Source organism: Diprion similis, chromosome 13 (genome assembly GCF_021155765.1).
Source record: "Diprion similis isolate iyDipSimi1 chromosome 13, iyDipSimi1.1, whole genome shotgun sequence".
Lineage (NCBI taxonomy): Eukaryota > Metazoa > Arthropoda > Insecta > Hymenoptera > Diprionidae > Diprion > Diprion similis.
Window position 1 is genome coordinate 2,815,251 of NC_060117.1, and position 22,680 is coordinate 2,837,930.

At 36.3% G+C, this 22,680-nt stretch overlaps 1 protein-coding gene across 1 annotated transcript in view; it reads right to left on the reverse strand.

Moving 5' to 3' along the window:
- LOC124414057 (hemicentin-1-like) overlaps positions 1-22,680 on the reverse strand; it is an 87,343-nt gene that overhangs the window by 20,893 nt on the left and 43,770 nt on the right. The window contains exons 2-5 of the mRNA XM_046894932.1: positions 8,085-8,217; positions 5,713-5,921; positions 4,317-4,634; positions 537-685 (exon numbers count right to left, since the gene is read on the reverse strand). Of these exons, the coding sequence (XP_046750888.1) occupies positions 537-685; positions 4,317-4,634; positions 5,713-5,921; positions 8,085-8,217 (809 nt within the window). The remainder of the gene's footprint in view (positions 1-536; positions 686-4,316; positions 4,635-5,712; positions 5,922-8,084; positions 8,218-22,680) is intronic.

Genomic DNA, 22,680 nt, shown 5'->3' on the forward strand with positions numbered 1-22,680 from the left:
AAGAAGACGGCGAAGAAAAAAATCATCGCAACATCGTACCGACATGAAATTTATTCAAGTATTACCCACAGATGGATTGAAACTCTCTTTCCAAATGTTGTAGAAATTTTTTTGCCAAGTAATTCGAAATAATTTTTCGGATATTCAATTTTTTTATCGACTCCAAAAAACGTGTTTCATTGAGATTTAGATGAATTTGTGTTTAGATTCAAAAGTGAGAATTTGTATGGCAAAATTTCGAAATCAATCGATTGAGGTTACTAGTTTGAAAATTGTATTTTTGTGTTTTTGAAATCAGTAAGAATCAAACCCCTGATCCAAAAAATCTAAGATTCATTCAAAGATGATTTTTTTATACACTCGTCGGCTTACGTCGATTTTAAATGGAATGCCTCATATATATGCATCTGCATTTTCGAGAACCAAATACTATTTCTCTTCAAGTCTTCTTTCTCGTTTCGCAATCTCCTCGTAATGATACGTAAACATCAAGAGAGAGAAAATAAGGTCTTCGGTCTTATCTCCCTTTCACTCACATTTTTCGCCTTCTTTATCTGCCTGTTTGCAATCCACCACGTGATCACAGCCATCGGTCTGGATCCAGTGCTTCTGCACTCGACGTCGTACTTCTTGTCCGCCGATAAGCGCGGCTCCTTAGTCAGTATCTGAACCACCAATGGTTTCACTAAAAAAAAGTTCGCAATAGAAAAAGAAAAAATTTATACAAAAATCTAAATCGTTATACAAGTCAAAATATTCTTGATTCAACGCGAAAATTCATTCATCGATTCATAAATCAGTTTATACTTTCATTAATTCAAGCACAACTTGAATCAATTCATTCATAAATAAAAAAACGTAACTCGGAATTTCAATTTTTTAATCAGTCCCTCCACCCCCTCCATTTCTTTTCTCCTTTTTTTTCGTCGCATCAATCCTATTCCGTTTTAGAATTTGAAATCTTATTGGGCGTCTGTTTCTTTAATTGAAAATTGTATCGATTATTAAAAATTCTGAAGCACAAAAACCGCTTTAGATTTTTTCCCACATTCACGTCTGTCAAAAAATTTATTAGAAAAAAGAAAATAAAATCAAAAAATATGTCTACAGCATGAAAATCTTATTTTTACTTTCAACCTTTGTCACGCACGATTAAGCAAGCCTACCTTTACGTGCGAGGGGTGTTGAAAAAAAGGGGGGTAGAGGGTTGGGGGTTCGATTCTGTGCTCTTAGTCGTAGATTCCGAGTGGCAGATATCAGCAACGCCTCTTGGGGTCCCACAAGACGGATCAGTGGATCGCGTGGATCGCGTGTCTGGACGAAAGGCATGCGTTCAAATTCCCTGTTTCAACCCTCACCCTTCCCTCTTCCCTTTTTCCTTGCACTCCCTTTCCTTGGCACTCCGGATCAAACGGGGCGAGACGGGGATGCTCAAGGAAACGCGGAGGGGCAAAGGTAACATTATATACATTACAAGTCTGGAAGCCGGAGGAAAAGGGGAGGGAGAGAAAGAGAGAGAGAAAGAGAGAGAGCGAACTATTTGAATCGACGATAAGACTAATGCAAACACGAGTAAAACCATTACGCCGTCTGGCTCTTGACGCTCGGTGCGTATTATTTAGGGGTGGCTTGTAGATTTTATGATATACATAAATATACCTATATATGTATATTAGGGTGGCGCAAAAAAAACGACTTTTTATTTTTTTGAGTCTCGTGTGACAAAATGTTAGTTTTTGATGTTTTAAGAGCCCACTCCAAAGGACAGTTGGAAAAATTTTTTTTAAGAGGTCGCTCCACATTTTTTCAAACGTCAGAAATCGTCAAAAATCGATTTTTTTTTTTAATTTTTTTTTCTCGGTACCGTATAATTTTATAAGCAAAAAAAAAAAATAAGTTTCCGAAAGTTTCAGTTCAAAATTTGAATTTTGAAAGGTCGCTCATAATTTTTTTTCAATTTTTTGGTGCATTTCTTTAGATTTTTTCGAGCAACCTTCTAATATTCATATTAAAATTTCATAAATTTTTTTTCATTTATTAAGTAAGAAAGAATCGATAACAATACACCACGAAATGAATTAAAAATCAAACAAAATACTGAAAATATAATTTTTTTAATTTCATTTCTTGACGATTTTTGAAATTTTAAAAATTTGGAGCGAGCTCTTAAAAATTTTTTTTACAAGTAATTTTACGAGTAATTTTTACAATTTTATAAAATAATTGTCGTTCGTTTATCGAAGCTGTTGAAAAAAATTTTTTCACAGAATCCGAGGAATTCTTTTCTTGTCTCGAAATTTCATAGAATATCTAATGATTTTATAAACGTATCGTGTGAATTCATTACGAAACTTGTACAAAATTTTTAAAACTTGTAACCCAATAAATATTTTTAAATCTTTCAAAGTTATTGATGCAAATTTCCGAAATTACGTTAAAACTTCCATAAAATATTTATTGTCAGCCAAGCCTTTTAAATATTACAAGTTTCGTGATGCTTTATAGGAGAAGTTCCTTCTCCATTCAGTTTCGCTGGCTCTTCTGTGTATGGCTTTTGGTTTAATTAATTAACTTTTGGTTAATTTCTTATTGACCCAAAGCTGACACATTTCGTGCAAATTTCTATGGAGCTGGCAAAGGCAGCAAACCATGAACGGTTTCCGAGATTTCGTTCACGATCTGAATCGGCATTCGCATTGGCTCGATTGGAAGCTCGACGGTCGATAATACGGATTTCTGCAAATTGCAGAGATATAATATCAGAGCGAGTGCTGCCGTTGCTGTTGCTTTATTCAGATCAGTGAATACGCGAAATTAAAACGCTTGCGAAAAGCTGATAATACCAAGTTTTACTTTTCCTTTTGCCAATTTAATGTTTATTTTTTTTTTCCTCTCTAGTGTTTTGTTTTTCCGTACTTTCCTCTCGATCATTCGCAAGGTTAATTGCAAATCAAATACGCGTAATACAAGAACATCAAATTTACAGTGAATTCTAAAAACGTCTCGAAGCCCCTCAAGGTTTGTAAAAGGCTCAAATTTCAATTAAACATACTTCAAACGAGAAGAAATGCAATTCACCGAGTAAATTTATATCTCCTTCCAATAACAAGTATGTATTTATACACTTACTAATATAAATATTGTTACGAAGGTACGTAAGGATTTTTTTCTAATGAATCCTGACGATATCCCGTGGCGGGGGAAAAAAAAAAAAGAAAGATGAAAGAAAATAATTTATAAATCCTCCAATTTCTTTGCCTCAACTCAGTTCGCCAAACTGAAAAACGAAAAATTTAATTATGCTCCTAAAAACGAACTGCAGGATCCTTTCTCAATAAAATATTCTCATTCAGCTTTCTGTCTTCCTTTTCAAAGATTCTTTATTATCAACTTATTCCCAAACGTCGATACGAATGAAAACGTACGTTTAATTCAGCCTTAATTCAATTATTCGCTTCGTTCGTTAATGCAACCGTTCCTGAAATCGTTCAATATTTCATTCATTCGCAAATTACTTGAATCGCTTCGAATTCTGTATTCGTTTATTAGTCGTAAATTCATTCATTCGATCAATTACTCAATTTAGATATAATATTTTCAAATCACTGTGAATAATAATTCAACGTAGGAAAATAAATATTTCCAAAAGACAAGAAATAAGAAGGAATTCAAACTCCAAACAAATCGCATTTCTAAAGCGAAAGGATTTTGTAAATTTTTTGGAATATAAGGATAAATCAAATGAATATAATAAATGTTCAAATCGAAACGATATTCGAAAATGAATTTTTCTTCGTCAATATAATTTTTATAATTTATTTTTTTTATTTTTTCATTTTTTCATCCTCCCTGAATTCAGAAACATAATTATTGTTCAAAAAGAGAGAGAAAAATTTCAAACACCAAGTAAAATATATTTCCAAAACGGTAAAAATTTTACAATTCTTTGAAAGATGAGTAAAAATCAATGATAAGAAATGTTCAAACCAGAAAATTTCTTGCAAATTTCGTTCTCTTCTAAGGATAATCCTTGTTTATTTTTTTTTTTTTTTTTGTATTCATTTCGTTATTCCCAATTGCAGAAGTACGATTACTGTTTACAGGTGAAGAGTGAAAAAAAAAAAAAAAAAATTCAACGAAAAAGCACAAAGCACATCCACGGTGTAAAAATTTGTGAAATTTTTGAAAGATAAGGTAAAAAAAAGGAAACGTCGAAGCGGTAAGAATTATCGAAAATTTCATTCTCAGCATCTAGGATTATCGTTTCATTTAGCTGTCGTCCCTGATTTATCGTTTAATATATTTAGGCTGCTTACGGTTGACGTTGAGTATCAGAAGCTTCGACTGGGGCTGAACGAGGTTGGTGTTGCTCGCCTGGCAAATGAGCCGCGCCTTGAGGTGCTGCCTGCCAACTTTGGGGTATGACAAGTGGTTGACGGTAACCCCGGTGTCGGTTTTGTAGTGGTAAGACTCATCTATCACCGTGTTTTCGAGGAACCAAGTAAGCCTTGGCGGGGGCTTACCGCCCCTCGTTTCACAGATGAGGTTCACGTCGTCGCCCTCGTTGTAGGGCTCCTCGATCCTCGATATATCCTTCGTTGTTCCGTCAAGTATAATTGGCCTCCCCGGCGTGACTGTGGATCCGCGGAAAAAAAGATGACGTGCGGTAATATAACATTACGCACCTAGGGTGGAAAAGAAGGCTATTCGAAACTGCGTGCAAGATTGGTTCAGAACTCAAGAACGCAGTTTAGAATAACCTTTTTCACTTCCGTGTGACGTAGATGACTTTTCATGAAAAAGTACAACTTCCGGTTTATATGAACGGCCGAAAGTTGTACTTTCCGTACAGGTGTGAAGAAAAATACTTTTCCCATAATCGATAAGCGCAACAAGCGATTAAAAATCATTACGGAGGTCAAAATATTGAGGACTTTTTTTGTTTTTTGAAATATAATTTTTGAAAATTAAATGGTTCTTCAGAAAAAATCCAATTTTTTTTTTTTTTTTTTCTTTTGATTCTTTTTTATAAAAAAAAAATAAAATCCTCTTACGATAACGACTTGTTTCATTTGTTTAATTTCTTCGCGAAACGTTTACGCGCAAAAAGGGAGCAGAATTTGCCAATGGAATTGGTTTTGTGTAAAGCTATACAATTTACGTGATTCAAATTCGTTGTACACTTTGCTCGATTGAAATGATTTGCGTTGTTCAGTTTTGTCCGGAGTGTAATGAAGAATTATCGATCATTCGAGCCTCCGTAGGCTTTAATTAGTGAAGCATTTTATTCGATTGAAACGATACCATCAGTTGATGACTATAATGAAACCATTTAATCTGTGTATTGAGATCGATTGAATGTAAAATGGTTTTAGTACAAAATTATTAATTACTATGAGAAATCTTATTTTCATATTTTTCTGATTGCTGTATAATTAATTCGAAACCATCAACAAAATGAATAAGTTAAAAAAGAAACACAAGAGTGTCAAAAAAAAAAAAAAACCTCGAAAAATCACTTCAATTAGTTAAAGTCGATGGAAAATTAATTACTGTAAACAATGTCACTAATTTCAACTAAATTGTTGTTTCTCATTTCTAATTATCGACCGAATAATTCCTAAATCACGTAAAAACTTTCATTTTCCACAATTTCAAATATCTCTATCGCCATAGTTGTTGGTATAGAAAAAAAATAAAACAAACGCTCACCAATCACGGTTAAATTCATTTTCTGGTTTCTGGTCGGTGAATTTTTGAAGTCGACTCTGCACCGGTAGATTCCTTCGTCCTTAACCTCGAGCCTGTCGATGCTGAGGTGGGCCGGATTCGAAGCGGTGACGAAAAAGGCCCTGGGCCCTAAGGCAGCTGGCGAAGACCACAAGGACGGGGAATAAAACTGCCGATCCCGGACATCAAAGCTGTAAACATAATTCGCAATTGCACAAATCAATAAATCGCAAATTAAGGTCATCTTAAAAATAGGTGAAAGAAGCGTCAAAAAATTTCGATAAATTTCACAGGATTCTTGAATCTTGAATTTAGAATTAAACAAATCCCGAAATTTTACCAAATTTTTGAAAATTTGGTGACTTAAGATTTTTTTAATTTCTGCAAATTTTGGCAAATATTCTTCCAATTTTTTTTTATACAATTGGAAAAAGTACACGTTCAACGAAAATTAACCGCTGCAACAAAAGTTTTTTTCCAATTTCGTCAAATCTCGCGCTATAAAGTTTCGTTAAACGTCATTAAATTCCAAAACCGATAAAAATATCCAAAGAAATTGAAATTTTCACAATTCTTGTAAGACAAGTGTTTTCTTTTCTCTCTCTCTCTGCTTTCTCTCTCTAGGAACTGATTAAATTATACGAATAAATTATGATCTTGAATCGAATTTTTCCATGAATTGTAATAAACATATCACAAAATCAACATTTTATAAAACCGCGTAATAATTTACAGTGAAAAAAAAAGGAAACAAAAATTGAGATATCGTAGGAGCGAGACGATTTATGGTATAAATTTTGGGCAATCCTTGAAGTGGGATGATTTTTGCTCGGTTTAATTCTAGCACCGGGATGGTGGAAAGGGAAGGGAAGGGGGTCGTAGTCACCTGGGGAGTAATCCCCGTACGTGATTGCATATTAGGCATCCAGGAGTGAACTCTGGCCTCTCGACACCGACTAAAAGTTAAATTACGTTCGGCAAGTGCGCGGCGAGGCGAGGAGAGTGGAGGAGAGAAGAGAGTACAGAGTTTCTGCAAATCTCTCTTCTGCCTGCCCTGTGACTGACTGAGATCACTCACTCACGGAGCGGGAATAACGAGGTCGATATATAAATAGAAAAAGAGAGAAGCGAGAGGCGAAAGTTCTGAAATTTCTTTTTCTTACTCTCTCTCTCTCTCTTCGTTTTTCGTTTCTGACTTGAATTAAGCTTTCATTCGATTCGTACGTATCGTTCGGATAGAAACAAGAGTACAAAGCAGTGACTGGATTGTCAAACCAAGTGAAATTTCATTGAAACAATATTTTTTTGGCTGCGTAACACGAACGTTTTTGCAGTATATAAATTCAATGAAATTGATGTGCTTATTCATCGTTCGTGAAAAAATTTATTAACACCGATGAAAATTTATTTTCTGATTGAACAAAATGATTGTACAGAAAAAAAAAAACAATGAAATTCAAGTAGATTCAAAAAATTTTTTGTTCTTTTCGAAAAAGTTCAAGCGTTCCCGATTCTTCTTCTTTTCTTTCCTTTTTTTTTTTTTTCATGGTATTGAATTGTTGAAAGAAAATATCTTTCAAAGATGAGAAATTAAGCGTCCTTCCAGCGAAATTTCGCATAATAAAAAGTAAGTAAACTCGTTCTGCCCGACCGGCGTGTAATCTCAATTTTTGCCAGTGTATCTTTACGCTCGTAAAACGGGGATTTTTGAGAGCAGAGACGGGTGGAAGATGATGGAGATAAGATCGAGATCCGAAGAAGAGAGAGAGAGAGAGAGAGAGATAGAAAAAATGGGCAGAAGTATAAGAGTAATAACACTGCAGGAAAGCAGAAAAGAGAAGACGATTTTGCGAGCGGTCGAAATAGGTATAACGTGAGAAATAAAATTGGAACATATTTTACGAGAGCTGAAGGGGAAGGAGAGCGAAAGAATCGGGGGATGGTTTCACCCTCTCGGTTCTTCAATGCCTGTAGCCGCGAGTTTGTACGAGCTACCATTCGTATTTAAGGAGTTGGGGGTGGATGAGCACGAAGAGAAAGAGAAAGAGAGAGAGAGAGAGAGAGAGAGATAGTGGAAAGGAAAATTCGGTGGACCATAATTTTTTCCCTTCCCTCTGAGGTGCTCCACTTTTTTTTTTCTCTCTCTCCTCTCCTTTTTGTCCCTTGGCCCCCCTTTTTCTTTCTTCCCTCTTTTCGGGGAACCCGCGAATCAAATCTCCGAGGGATCCGCGCACCGTAAATCCGTCTCTTTCTTTCTCCCATTTCGTTTCACCCCGCATCCCGGCTTGGGCTCGTTATTCTTCTTATCTAAACTCCGGCCCGTGGCTCTGCAGCTACCGACGAGGCCCACCTACCTGTATATCGGCTCCATTCCGTCCCCCTTGAACCACAACACCATGAATATTGCGTCGTCTGGATCTGTCGGCTGCACGTCGCACGGTAACTGCACCTTGTCACCCGCGACACCCACCACGTCGATCACAGGTACTGAAAACGGAAAGGCGGAGAAGTTAGGCATCGAATGATGAAGATTCAGTGGTATTTATTATATTGCGTAGCATTTATTCATTCATTCATTCATTCGTCATTTATTCATTTATTCGATAATTCATTTATCCGTTAATTCATTCATTCATTCATTCATTCATTCATTCATTCATTCATTCATTCATTCATTCATTCATTCATTCATTCATTCATTCATTCATTCATTCATTCATTCATTCATTCATTCATTCATTCATTCATTCATTCATTCATTCATTCATTCATTCATTCATTCATTCATTCATTCATTCATTCATTCATTCATTCATTCATTCATTCATTCATTCATTCATTCATTCATTCATTCATTCATTCATTCATTCATTCATTCATTCATTCATTCATTCATTCATTCATTCATTCATTCATTCATTCATTCATTCATTCATTCATTCATTCATTCATTCATTCATTCATTCATTCATTCATTCATTCATTCATTCATTCATTCATTCATTCATTCATTCATTCATTCATTCATTCATTCATTCATTCATTCATTCATTCATTCATTCATTCATTCATTCATTCATTCATTCATTTATTAATTCATTCATTCGTCATTCATCAATGGATTGATTAAAAGAGTCATTCACTCCTCGATTCGTTCATCGATTCAATAATTAATTCATCTATTCATTCATGAATTCAATAGTCAAATAGTTCATTTATTCATTTATCATCTGTTTATTTATCTTTCATTCATTCACCAATTTAATAATTGAATATGTATTTGATTGATTCATTTATTCGTCTTTTACTCATTTATTCCTTCATTCATTTCTTCATTCATTCATTCATTCATTCATTCATTCGTTCAATTGTATAAGTAAATTGATCAGATTCATGCATCTTTTATTTCATCATTATTCATTCATTTATTCATCCGCTTCTCGGTCTACTTACAATTGAAAAATCATTCCTATTCTCAAGTTCACACAATAATCCACTTATTCAATCTTTCACCCGGTTACTAAAATTAATTCTAGCTTTCAATTACCCACGTTTTACTCATAATTCATTTATAGTCACACCTATTCATAGATTCATCGCGCTGTCCATTAATTAACATGCACTGTTTCAACGTTCACTTGATCGTTCTAGCAATTATATTTATTTGTTCACCAATTTTCCTCGCCAATTCAACGATCCAAAATAAGATTCAAGTTCAAATATCTGACAAAACTATATCCAAGCGTTCTATTCCTCAAGTTCTCACAACTTGATATTCAAATTTCAAAACCAAACTACAAAAATAGAAAAAAAAAAAAAAATCAACAATAAATCCCCGCAGCTGGTTCACTCTCAATCGCAAAAAGGGATCCAAAAACATTCAATCCAATCTTTAATTCATTGTCTAAAAATCCACAGTAATAAGTAAACCTTCTCCACCTCCTTCACATCCCTCTTCTATTCATATCCTGTATGTGTAATGCTGTAATTATACCCGCAGAGAAAGACGATTAGAAATATTCATCCATAATTTTCGGGGAAAAGTTGTTTCGACGGTAATTTATTCAAAATTGACTCGACAACCGCACGAGGTTGGTTTTACTGTCGGTGATCACTCGACGTTCGTTCATTGGCTCATTTCAGAACTCCTTCGAGGAAACCAACAGGATAAAATCCTCGTAGTTTTCGCGAACGTTTCCCAGCAGCAACGATGTTATACAACTACAGCCGAGCTTGCTGCCGATACAAATAGCAATAATCATTCTCATAATGGAACCCGTGTACCATGATTGGCACCGAACACGCCACGTCCTCATCACGGCCACACGGTCTGTGGGCTGTTCCGTCCACAAACGCGACGATTCTTCAAAGAAAAGTGGGCAACTTGCTCTCCTCCTCCTTCCTTCCACCACCACAATTCACCAAGCTCCCACTTTTCTCTCGATCCCCAACCTCTCGATCGACGGACACGATTTTTTTTCTCTCTCTCTCTCTCTCCTTCCAACAACTTTTCCACGCGTACAAACAGCGCGCGTATATTCTTGCCAGATTCAACCACCGGAAGAAGAAAATGGAAACTTTTTTCCTAACCATTTTTGTTTTCGTATTACGTAGACAAACTGAGGTAACGATTTTCTTTGAATTCGCGAGAATTTATCGAGTTTATTTCATCTGGAAGCGATTTTTATCAAAATTTATACCTACGAATGGAAAAAAAAAAAAAAAAAAAAACAGAAAGAAACTAAAGTTATGAACAAGAATTTTGATAACGATTTTTTATTCATAATTTTTCGAAAACAGCGAACAATACGGTAGAACCGTTTAATTTTACTCCAGCATTCCTCGTTTTGTCTGAGAACCTGTTTTCCAAAAATTAACTATATCAAATATTTTTTGATCAAAATGACTAGCAGTGCAATCTTGAAGAATGAAATTTTTAATTATATCAATGTGATAATAACGTTATTATTTAAATATTGTAGATATTCGCAAAGTGAAATCGAACTGTTATGATTCTAGCGTAGTTTTTTGTTTACCATTATAACTTGTCACACTTCAGTGGCTTCTGATACTCAAAATTGTATTCACGCTTGATTACACCAACAATGAAAAAAATACAGTAGTATTCACTGTTCGCATAATTGGACAAACAAGAAAACGAATTTTTTTTTTATTGTAACCGTGAGGTTTTAGTCGACATTAGTGTTACCGTCTGGTAAAAAATTCACACAATCATCTCACGCAATATCGACGAATTGCAAACCCTCGAAATCTGCCTTTTTTGCATTCAGAGGAAGTGCAATTCGTCTAGATTTGCTGGTATCGTGACATAAATTTTTTTACAGATAGTAGCACTAATGCCCAGTGAAACCTCGAAGTTAGAGATTTTTTCAAATATTATTACTATTGCAAAAAAATATTATACCGAGGAAACAAGTATTTCCAATATTATTTCCATAAGAAATTTCGATCACAAATCAGACTATCCCAGAGTTGATATAGAAATATAAAAAAATTAGGCAATTGTTTTCGAGTTATTTGTAGTTGATTTGAGGGTTGGGGGTAGCAAAAATTCGTCAACACCCTAAACAAGGGACACCCTAATGTATCCACAACTGTGATCTGCGGTAAAGTTTGTAACAGTTGTTTTGCGATCGAAGTAGCTAAACAAGAATGAGCGTATAACTCCTAGGTTTAAGTACCCAGACGTATCCGAAACCTAATCCAGGTCGAACAGAGTATAACACGGAGAATAACGCAACGCAACGCAACGTAACGCAACGTAACGTCGCCCAAAAGCCAAGCGACCAAAGTTGAGTTAACCCCTGGTTAAAATTGCGGGTGATGTTTCAGGGCATGCCGCATTATCCCTCGCAGGGATGTTAAGGTGGATCAGAAGGTGGCTGAGGCGTCGAGTCACAGAGTGCCTTATCTCGGGGCGATTAGATTTACATGTAGATGGAGTTATCACAATTTAACGAACTCCGCGTATCCCCCCTTCCCTTCCCTTTCCTTTCCACCCTCCCTCACCGCCCCACCCTTAACATCGACGAGCCAAACTCCCCTCCTTTAAACATACCCACATAAAGACGTATAGCACCTCGTGTATATACAGGACATGACACCTAAACCGTCGCCGCATAATCTGTCGCCTTTGTCACGACACACCTCACTTCAAGTCTTAACTCCTTCTCAGAAGTTTCTCGCTCGTGTATAATAGTTTATGTTATGGGCATGGTACAACGGATATTGTGGAGACCGAGGAATGGGGATAACTGTTTAGAAATTCGTTTATAAACAGCTGCAGCAGGTGCTTTTCTACCTTAGATGTTGGTGTTGTGATATTCGAATGGAAGTCTTGTGACGTCGTATATATATATTTTTTTTTCTTCTTACATTTTTCAATTTTTATTGCAGGAATTCAATTCGCATATTGGATTACAGTTTTTAATCCTGATTCGAATTTTCATCAGGATTCAGATATCGATATAGAAAAAAAAAATTCTAGATGCAATTAGCATTTGAAATGCCGTTTTTGAGCATGATTAAATTCAACAATTTCAGTCATTTTTTCACATATCGTCAAGTTTCCAATTGGGTTTTCATTTTTTCAAGTGTTCTTTAAAAATCGATTCAGACAACATCGCCCATTTTATTTAAATATTGATTCCATAGATCCAGATAATTTCATTCCTTAGGTTTCAAGCTCCTACTCTCGCCTCGCGTTCAGTTTCTATTTAGATTTTTATTCCTCATCCAGAATTTAAATCAAGCTATTAAAATTTTCCCCAGTAATTCACATCTTAGATCCTTAACCAGTTGACTGATACGAGTATCTCCAGTACTTATACCAAAACTGGTAACGTCCGATGCTCACATGTAAATTATAATGCATATAATTTTTTCCGAACTCCATCGAGTCAAAAGAGTCCACACGTTTCACGAAAGAGAAAACAATTCATCCGAGGACCAAAGAGCGACGTATTTCTGGACGCGATTTTTACATTCAAGAAAACTGTCGACGAAAGCCCGCGAGTCACCCGCGAGCTTTGGAAGTTGGGGCGCGATTTTTGTTGAACCGTTTGCCAGGTGGGAGGGGGGAGGAGGGAGGAGGGGGTGTAATTTATCGGATAATGTGGAGCGGCGGCAGCGAGAGAAGTGGGGGGAGGTGGATGCGGGAGGTTCGCCGCATCGCCTGGAATTGCCTCGCGGGGCGAATGCCGGGGAATGGACGGAGGAACGACGGAACACGGGAATCGGCGTGCAGCGCCCTCTTTCCCCCTCCACTTCCACTTCCACTTCCACTTCCACTTCCACTTCGCCTCAGCGGCCGGATTATAAGTTCGCATAAAGTTCGGGCCTCGGGTAGGCGGGCTTCTCCCTCATCCTTCTCGGCTCGGCGCGAGGAACCTGCGGAACAATTTCATTTATCACGAGAAAAATAGCGGTTAAACTCCGTAAGCGAGTGTACTATAAACTTTCCTTGAGAAGCGGAGAACGCGACGCGACGCGACGCGGACTTTCCGAGGATGGTGGAGGGGGAACGGGAATAATAAGGAATAAGAAGGAGGGGCGATGGGAATTCGGAATTCTATGTCCAAGAGCCAGTCGGTGGAAAAGGCTCCTTGGAATCCCGAGGGAATCGCGTCGCGCCCTTTTCAACTGAATCGAGTGAATTAGAGCGCCTTATGTCTGCGGGACAATTTCCGCACCTTATGGTTTATGCACGCTTCAATACAAATTCCACCGTTTTTGGTTCAGGCAGAAACACGAGTGTTAAAATTGTAACTTCAACCCTTTGCAGGCAGACATCGAATCGCTTAATCCTCTGATGCATACTATTTTCCACACGTGCGATTTGCTTGACATTTGGCAATCAAGGGGGCTTTTGGGGTCGCTGATCACGGATCTGAACTCGAAATTTGAAAATTCAAAATGGCAGATCCAATATGGCGGACGTGAATTCAAAAAGTTATTTGATTCTGATGAAACTATATGTTAAAGGGTTTTTGAGATCACTGATGACGGATCAGAACTCGAAATTTTTAAATTCAAAATGGCAGATCCAATATGGCGGACGTGAATTCAAAAAATTATTTGATTTTGATGAAACTTTATGCTACATGGTTTTTGGGGTCACTGATTACGATTCTGAAATCGAAATCTGGAAATTCAATATGATGGTTCCGATATGGCGGCCAAACAAAATCAGCAAGAAAATTCTTATCAAAAAATTCTGCAAATTTTTTTGTTGCGTATTAAGTTTGGGTAAAAACTCGCAATTGGATTATCATGGTGGATTAGCAGAAGATGCTTTCATTTTGTGGAAAAGTTGGAATTTCGATTATTCGTTTACATGCGAATTTTTCGCAATAAATAAATAAACATATAAATTTGATATTTTTTTATACTCAAAAATATTTCAGGGACCATGTCGAACGAAAAAACTCGGCAGTTGTGATCAAGAATTTTAGTTTAATAACTAAAAATTTGCAAGAAAAAAAAATCGTTAATTAAAGAGTTAACATCGTGGGAGAAATGAAAACTCGATCAACTCGACGAAATTATGGTGAAAGCTCAAAATTCTCCAAACAAAATTCAACATCTTCGATAGAATCGGTTTAATCGCAAAATTTTTACCATAACTTAAAACAAAAAATCGAGCACTAAAATACTTCCAAAACTGTTTTACCAACATTCCCAATCCAAGCAGTAGATCGAATCGCTAGTCAAGCTCAATGGGAAACAGCTTCGCAGCTTTTTGCTGAAACGCCAGGGAGTTTTGCGGCCAGTTTTTTGTTCCCTTTTCCCCCTCGTTCAGCGTCATCCCATCGCTCGAAAGAGGGAAAAATCGTATCGTAAAAAAGTATGTTGATGCAAGAGATGGCGGTGTAAAAAAATCCGCGAGGGACGTCACTAACGGTTCGAATTGCGAAAAGAAATCTGCGGATTTTCCAGGCATACATGTATTGGAAAATCCACGTATATGCGAAAGTATATAGATATATAATCCATACGTGTGTCGCACGTTTTATTTGTATAAAATACGGTGTGCCGCTGCAGCATGAATAGCCTTTTCACCGTCCGCGCCGTATCCAGTGGACACAAATCAACACCGTCTATATAGCGAGACAGTTTTTTTTTTCTTTCTTTCTTTTTTTTTATTTTTTTTATTTTTTTTCACCAGGCTCCACGGGGATGAAAGTTTTCTTTTTATTTCGACTCCCCGCCCCACCCCCTCCTCACCGCCGTCTTTCGCTTTTGGCGTAGCTGCTTTTTCCTCGCTTCCTATCCTCAATTCTATTTTATATCATTTCCTGCTCTTTTTCTTTTTATTTTATGTTTCTCTTTCTTTCTTTCATTCTTTCTCTCTTTCTATTCCGTCTTTTTCGTCGTATCTAACGTGTATAATGTCCCTTAAATTCTGGACCCACCGTTCAGACTTCGTTTTCTACCCGGCACACTCGACCAGTAAAGTCCATTTCATTCATCGTCTGCAGTGGGTGGGGAGATTTCTTTTTTGTTCTTTTTTTTTTTTCTTTGAGAGAGAGAGTTTTTATTTTCGGCCAATTTTCACCGGATTTCCATATATTTTTTTTTTTTTTTTTTTACAAATTTCTTTTCGTCTCTTCTTATCACCTCATTTTATGCTTCAATGATTAATATACAAAACTGAGATGAAAATATAAAATTTCCAAATTGTAGAAGCGATTTTGAAATTCGAATATTACGAATAATGGATCCAGAACGTGACTAAAAATTTCAAGGATTTCGTGATAATATGAAAATCTGTTGACGCAGGGATAATTGGTATTTATAATGTCAAACATGACGTTCAAAATTTGAAATTGAAATTAAGGTGTTCGTAAAAAATCCAACGAAATCAAATCAACCAATTAATTAATTATTCAGAATAAAAACCTTCTGCATCGGATAGCGATTTAAAAGTTACCAACTTTAACTCCGCCTAATGAAATAAAATCATTTCAAGCCATTTTTCTATTTCGTGCGACAACTATAATCTCAAATTTCTTAAACATGGCATAAAAATTATTTAATCGTTGAATCAATCCAATCAAATTTGAATACAATCAAATTTTCAGTTGATCGAATTAATATGATTCGTTAACTATTATAACAAACGTTTATCGATCATTATTTGGCTCGAGTAAAATTTGACAGTAGTAACAAAATATTTATTTCACGATATCCAAATATTGGTAAGTTAGTCAGCCATAAATAAACTCTTTTTTTCCACAGCGTTGAAAAATAATAGTCTTAAATTTTTTGTATTTCGCCCTTATAATTTTCTTTATCTTTATCGTGACACGAAAATCTTTTTTCTCTTTTTTTATTTTCTTCTCTTGCAAACAAGTATAATTGTGTATCGAAATTAATTCGTGTAATTTTAATTAACCCATGAACGTTCATGAGAATAAATTTATCCTGTATAATTAATTCCGCAACCATTTGAAAGAGAAGCTTTAATATGCAAAGCCTGTTTAAAAAAAGAAGAAGAAAAAAAGAAAAAAAAAAAAAAAATTAAAGCAAATAAAAAAAGATCACAATCAACCCTTGCAGGATCATTAATTCTGGCAAACTGCACGAATGTAATTACGACGCGTGTTGTTTTTCTATCCTTTTTTTTTACTTTTTCGTTTCACCGCGTCGCACTTCCGTTATAATACTGTTATTTCACGTATATAATAATACGTACAGATGCTTTTGAAATTAATACCAACGCAAATGATAACTGTTATAGGTTGGTAGGTGTGGGTGATTGATATATATATATCAGGATCAGAATTCGATGGTATAAATCGGGGGTTTAATTATGTATAATATATCGAGGCGTTAAATAATACAGAATTTACCCTCGTGTCGGAGTAAAACAGTGTGGGGGAGGGGAGGGGGTGGTTTCTGGCCATGGAAAGGGGTCGAGTGAAATGGTGCAGGTGGTTGGGAAACGAATTAATTATGGCGAAACAGCAATTATAGCTTTCTGCCCAGCGGAGGCGAAAACCGAACACGCGAGATATATTATTTCACCAAAACTCACCTCTATAATTTATTTATTTATTATCACCGCTGATAGTTGTTCGATTTTATATCGATAAATTGAATTTCATTTCTTTTCTCGCGAAAATGGGTGACAATAAAGACAATTAATTATTATGAAAATGAGTCTTTTTTTTTCCTTTTTTTTTTTTTTGTTAATCGAACTTAATAATAAGTTGATAAAAGTGCAAATTGAACGAGCAAGGTGAATATTTGTGACTAATTACCCTGTAAATCCTTGTTCTTCTATTTTTTCAAATGTGAATATTGTTCCAGAATTTTAATAATCTTGCTTAGCTGCAAGAGTGTATGTATAAAAATTGAAAAATAAACGACAACATTCAGAAAACTAAGAAAACAAGTACCAGCAATAAACGAATAATTGTTGAAATCAAAAGTTGAAACGGAGGGGATGAAAAAGGAAAAAAGAAAAAAACATTTCGAGAAAAGTTCAGATTTTGAGCTCCGTTTGCCGATCTACGAAATGTGTGTAAAAAAAAAAGCTGAAACAAACAAAAATCCTGCAACGCGAGTAAACGGGGCTTGAAAAACAAAGACAAGACCAGACAAGAAAAGAATAAACAACAACAACCCCCAAATATAAGAAAAGAAAAAACACAGAATGGAAAACAGCTAATCGTATCTATATCTAACTCTGATTGTGTATATATCTATACACAGAGAGAAAAGGAAGGGTGGGATGATGGCGTCGTAGGTTTTGGGGGGTGGAGGAGGAGATGGGGGTGGGGGTGAAAGATCGAGGACGATTCCGAGCCATTTTGCCGGGGAAATTTATGGCTGAAATAATGTGGAAATAGTGGAATTCTGAGAGAGTTTTGGGGGGTTGGGGGTTGGTTGGTTGGAGGGGTGGAGGGCAGAGGGGGGTGGGGATATGAAAGACGGAAAGAGACGAGGACGAGGAGGAGGGTGTATTACGAGGATGCGGGCGAAGCCTGGCGACTTATATATATCTGTACATATCCATCCGGCTTGCCGTATACTGTAGAACGAGGAAAAAGATGATTCAGGGGAAACAAGGGTTTGTCTCTCTATACGTCGGGGTAAAAGACAGGCGAGGAAAGCGAGGGTAGGAAGAGGAAAGTAAAGGAGAGAGGAGAGAGGAGAGTAATGTAAGAAGAGCTAGCAGCGTGAGAGCATGAAAATTACATGAAAGACGGAGATTAACCGAGAGTAAAGGGTGCGGAGAAAAGTGGGAAAACGACGAGATTCTTCCACCCCCACCCCAAGAGCCGCAGCGAAACGTCGGGTCAAATGCTCCGAGGACTCGATTTTTTGTTCCTTGTATCGTCAGAGATAAAGTTCGCCGTTTTTAGCGACTCGCAGGAACGACGTCGAAGGTCGATTCTGCCTTTCATATTTCTTATAGTCTCGATCCCGGGGGTAGTACGAGGGTAAAGTTAGCAGCGTTGCTGTATCGCAACGTTGAAAAGAAAAATTGTTATTTTTCATTTTTAGAATACTTGTAAAAGTTGAATTTATACAATCTAAATTTGCAACAAGTATTTTCTTTCGCCATTAAAAATTTCAACGGGGTGAAAACGACCCCCCTCCCCCCCCCCCCCCCCCAGAGATTTTTTGAAGCGATTCATGTGTTTGAAATATTTTATCAACGAATAGAAACGTTACGGCGTTGATTTCATTCGAATTCATCAATCGCGTCATGAAATTCACACCGCTGAGTTGCCATCTTTGGGGGTTGTTTTCACTCCCTCAAATCCCTTGATGATGACAGATGAGAAAAAAAAAAAAATTACGTGTCGCTTAATTTTTAATCTACTACTATATTGACCGACCAAAGAAATGTGAAACAAGAATCGACGTGAAACCTCAACACGCACTCAAGAATCGTATAAAAAATTAGTCTTCGTCGTCGAAAAACCGAACTAAAAAACTTTTCATACACACTGATGGTTTTAGGAATCAGTATTCACTGAGTAAAAATCGAACTGAAAATCGATAAAAAAACAAAAAACTTTGTTCCACGTTTGTGGATCGAAAAACTAGTCACTACTGACCCCAAAAGAAAGAAAGAAAGAAAAAGGTATACTAAAAATCAGTAGAAAAAAATTTCTGCATTTCATAGGACAGCTAATGAAATTCTACGACGATGAGCCGAGTGTTTTTATAGTCTGATTTAACGATATAACTGAGTTTTTAAAATTTACGTTTATAACATCGACAGACTTTCAAAGTGATGTAAAAATCAACCCCCTCCTCCTTTCCTTCGGCAAAAGCTGGAGAGACAGCAGCGGTTAGAAATTATTTAGCGCACGTGCATGCGTGCGTGCGTGCGTGCGTGCGTGCGTGCGTGAGGTTGAAAATAGGGGGAGTGACAAGAGGGTGTGAGAGAGAGAGGGTGGAAGGGAGTTATAACTCTCGGCGGGCACTGCACGGTATATATATATATATATATATATATATACACGGGGCGAAAGCGATAGCGAAGGTTTTTGCCTGGCGCATGGAGTCGGGAGGGGAGGAAAAGAGCCGGGAATACACGGGATGAAATATCCCCCGTCGGGCAGCATCCTCGAGGATTTGTCGGCCAGGAATTGATTTAGGTATAACGGGTAGGACTTAATCCCTACGGGGTCCGTTCTCCCGGATCCGTCTCGCTGCCACCCCTCCCCCCCCCCCCCCCCCCCCACACACACACTTCCTTTACGCCTCGGATCTAGCAGGGGAAAAAAAAAAGAAAGGAAACGAAACGAAACGAAAAAGAGTAAGATAGAAAAAAAGAAAAAAAAAAGAAAGGAAAAAAACAAACAAAATTTTTTTTAAAAACTAACCCCCAGTAACACCCTTGGCTATAAATATTGTATCATATTATACATATAACAGAATACGTGGGTAATATAATTTAATCCAAGCTTAAATACGTTCGTAATAATGATTTTCATAAATAAAACACACGGCATTTAGGTGAGTCGAAAAATTTTCAAACGACCAAACTTCTTGCGTAATATTATCGGTATAGGAAAATAAATGTGTAAAAAAAAAAAAAAAAAAAAAAATATCCTCATAGGAAAAAAAAATTTATACACTAAATTATAGATATATAATATCATCGAATGGTTATAAAAAAAAAATTATTACTTTACACAGCTTAAGATTAATTCGTTTTTCATAAAATTGACAGTAAATTTTGTATATCTATGTATATATATATATTTCAATCGAAGATTTGACGTTGACTGAAAACAAAAAAAATTTCTCTTCCGAAACAGGGTGAGAGAAAAAAAATAATAAAAATAATAGTAACAAAAAATTGCAGAACGTCACAATAATGAATTTGTTATCAATCGCATAGATTTTATAACGATGACTGTAATCCGTTATTTAATCGACAAGTAACGAGACAACAATATCGATACTCAAGAGTGAAAAAAAAAAACAACCAAAAAACAAAAAAAAAAAATTCTCAAAAGGTTTTATCTTTCCCTGAACGAGTGTCAACATTGCGCCGAGGTGGTGAATTTACGAGGACGTTGGTCAGGCAGGAGTCTTAATGGACCGAAGGAAAAAAGTGGATGAAGAAAGAGAATAAGAGGGGGGTGGCTTGTGGTGTGTAGCCTGAATCGCTAGCTATAGGAAACAACAGGCATACACGTGAAGAATGTTACATCGCTCTTTAAACGCGGCTTAATGGCCCGGTTTATAAGATATTGATTCAGTTTCCGTACACAGCTTTACCCTGTGACATAAATAATGCACCGCTGAGCCCATATAATTATTAGATATATATATATATGTATATATATGTATATATAAATCTTTACGTGATACACGATAACGTGTGTCGAAACACCGCGTCTCATATTATTACATATCAAATATCGGAAAAATTTTCGTCCTTCATAGAATTATTATTCGAATGGATATAGGATAGTTGTTTGTTTTTTCTTCGATTGTTAAATTTTTTTTTCTTTTTATATTATACAATTTGCTGCGAAAGGATATTTGGAAGGAATAATATGAGGAATATTTTATTGATCCTGTTACGTTGAAAAGAGAAGAAAGAAAAAAAAGAAAATTGAAATGAGAAGAGATTATTTTTTATTTATCGTTCTATTTTTGCTACGAAATCCTTTTTTTTCTTCGGGGATTTCCTGGACTTTGTAATCAGCGCGTTTATGTAAACGTCGTGCTCGGCCAGTTTGTAAGATGGGTATTCTCATTATCGTCCTCCCGTTAACAGGATTCACATTGTTTAATACGTCCAATATTCACCTCGTTAGTACTTCGAAAGTATGCATTACTCGGATACGTCCGGGGTGGTAATATCGTCGGGCGTCTTAATTAACCTGACCATAACAATAACTCGCGTTGGGTTGCGTCAGGTTGGTACGAACTTGATGGCAGATTTTGTGATAATGATTTTCGAGAGATTCAGTTTCCCCGAGAAATTGAGCGGAAGTGAGTATACATATATATATATATACATATATATATATAGAAGAATCGTGAAATTTGCGAAACGATAATCGGAATTATGAAGGGTGGCTGGCAATTTTTGAAGTTGAAATTAGAAATAAATTGAAGATTGAGAAACATTGGATTTTCTACCGGATAAAAATTAAGATCTATAGACGATAATTCAACGCGTTTGAAAACTCTACCGATCCAACTATGGGAAATTGAAAATTTGAAATTCACGGTTTTTTTTTTTTTTTTTTTTTATATATAAGAAGAGACGAATGACATCGTCATCGGATTATTATTCTGTTTTCTAAAGAGGCGCAAAATAGAGGTAAAACGAGAAATAAATTTTTCCTCACAGACATTTATAAGATCTCAATTTATCCAGTAAGAAATGAAAAAAAAAAAAAAAACAAATTACGAGTATCACGTTCGAATGAACTTTTCGATGCAATAAAAAAATGTCATATTCACGAACGAATTTCATATTCGTATCGCGTGCCAAATGCCAAAAGGGTCTATGAATTTTTTTTTTTTCCCTGTCAATTGCTTTGGCAAACACATTCTAAGCCTAAAAATGAAAAAAAACTAAATAAATATTCTTAAATTACAAATGTAACCAAATGAGAATGAAACAAATTTTTGACTTTTACAAAAACTATTTCAAGAAAAAAAGTTTCTGTCTAAATCTTTTAATATTTTCCGTTGCTTTTGTGACATTTTACCACTTCTTCACTCTGTCGTAAAGTTCAGTTTTCCCATTATTCATTTTTATTTTGATGTAGCTTTGATGTAGAGATCATCTTACGCTCTATAAACTTGTTTGCATTCAATACTGCGATATGTTGATTAGTCGATTCCCCGATAGATGGTTTAGAAGTGGAAACGACAAGCTTAGAATTTACTAATCTGTAAAAATATCAATTATCTCATCATCCTGTGAGTTGTCATAAAAAAATTTCGACCCACCAGTTTCCAATATCATCGCGATACTTCCTCGGACATTTTTTCTTAAACCCTATTTTTCCCGTATTGTATAAAATTTCGAAAACTTTTCAAAAGGATTCGTTGAAATCAGAAAAAAGTGATTCTCGATTTGAACCAACATTTTAGGTGAAATGCCGTGTGAAAAATAAAAATAAAATGAAGAAATCAATCCGATCACACTATTGTTCTCCATCATTATCCGATGATCCTTAACTGACGTTGTGTGACCTCAACGACCCCGCATCACCGAGGCAAAGTAATTCAAGCCCACCAAACCCGAGTCGACCCCACCCCGAGGTAAAACAGCATCAAGAGACAAGGGCGAGGGCTTCGGGTTGTTCTACGGACCGCAGAGCCTCCCTTAACACCGAGATGCGCCCCGCGCCCCTTGCCCCGTTCCACCCTCGTAATTAAACAGCTGCGGTATACCCTCTACCTCTTATACTACGAACAATCGACATCAGC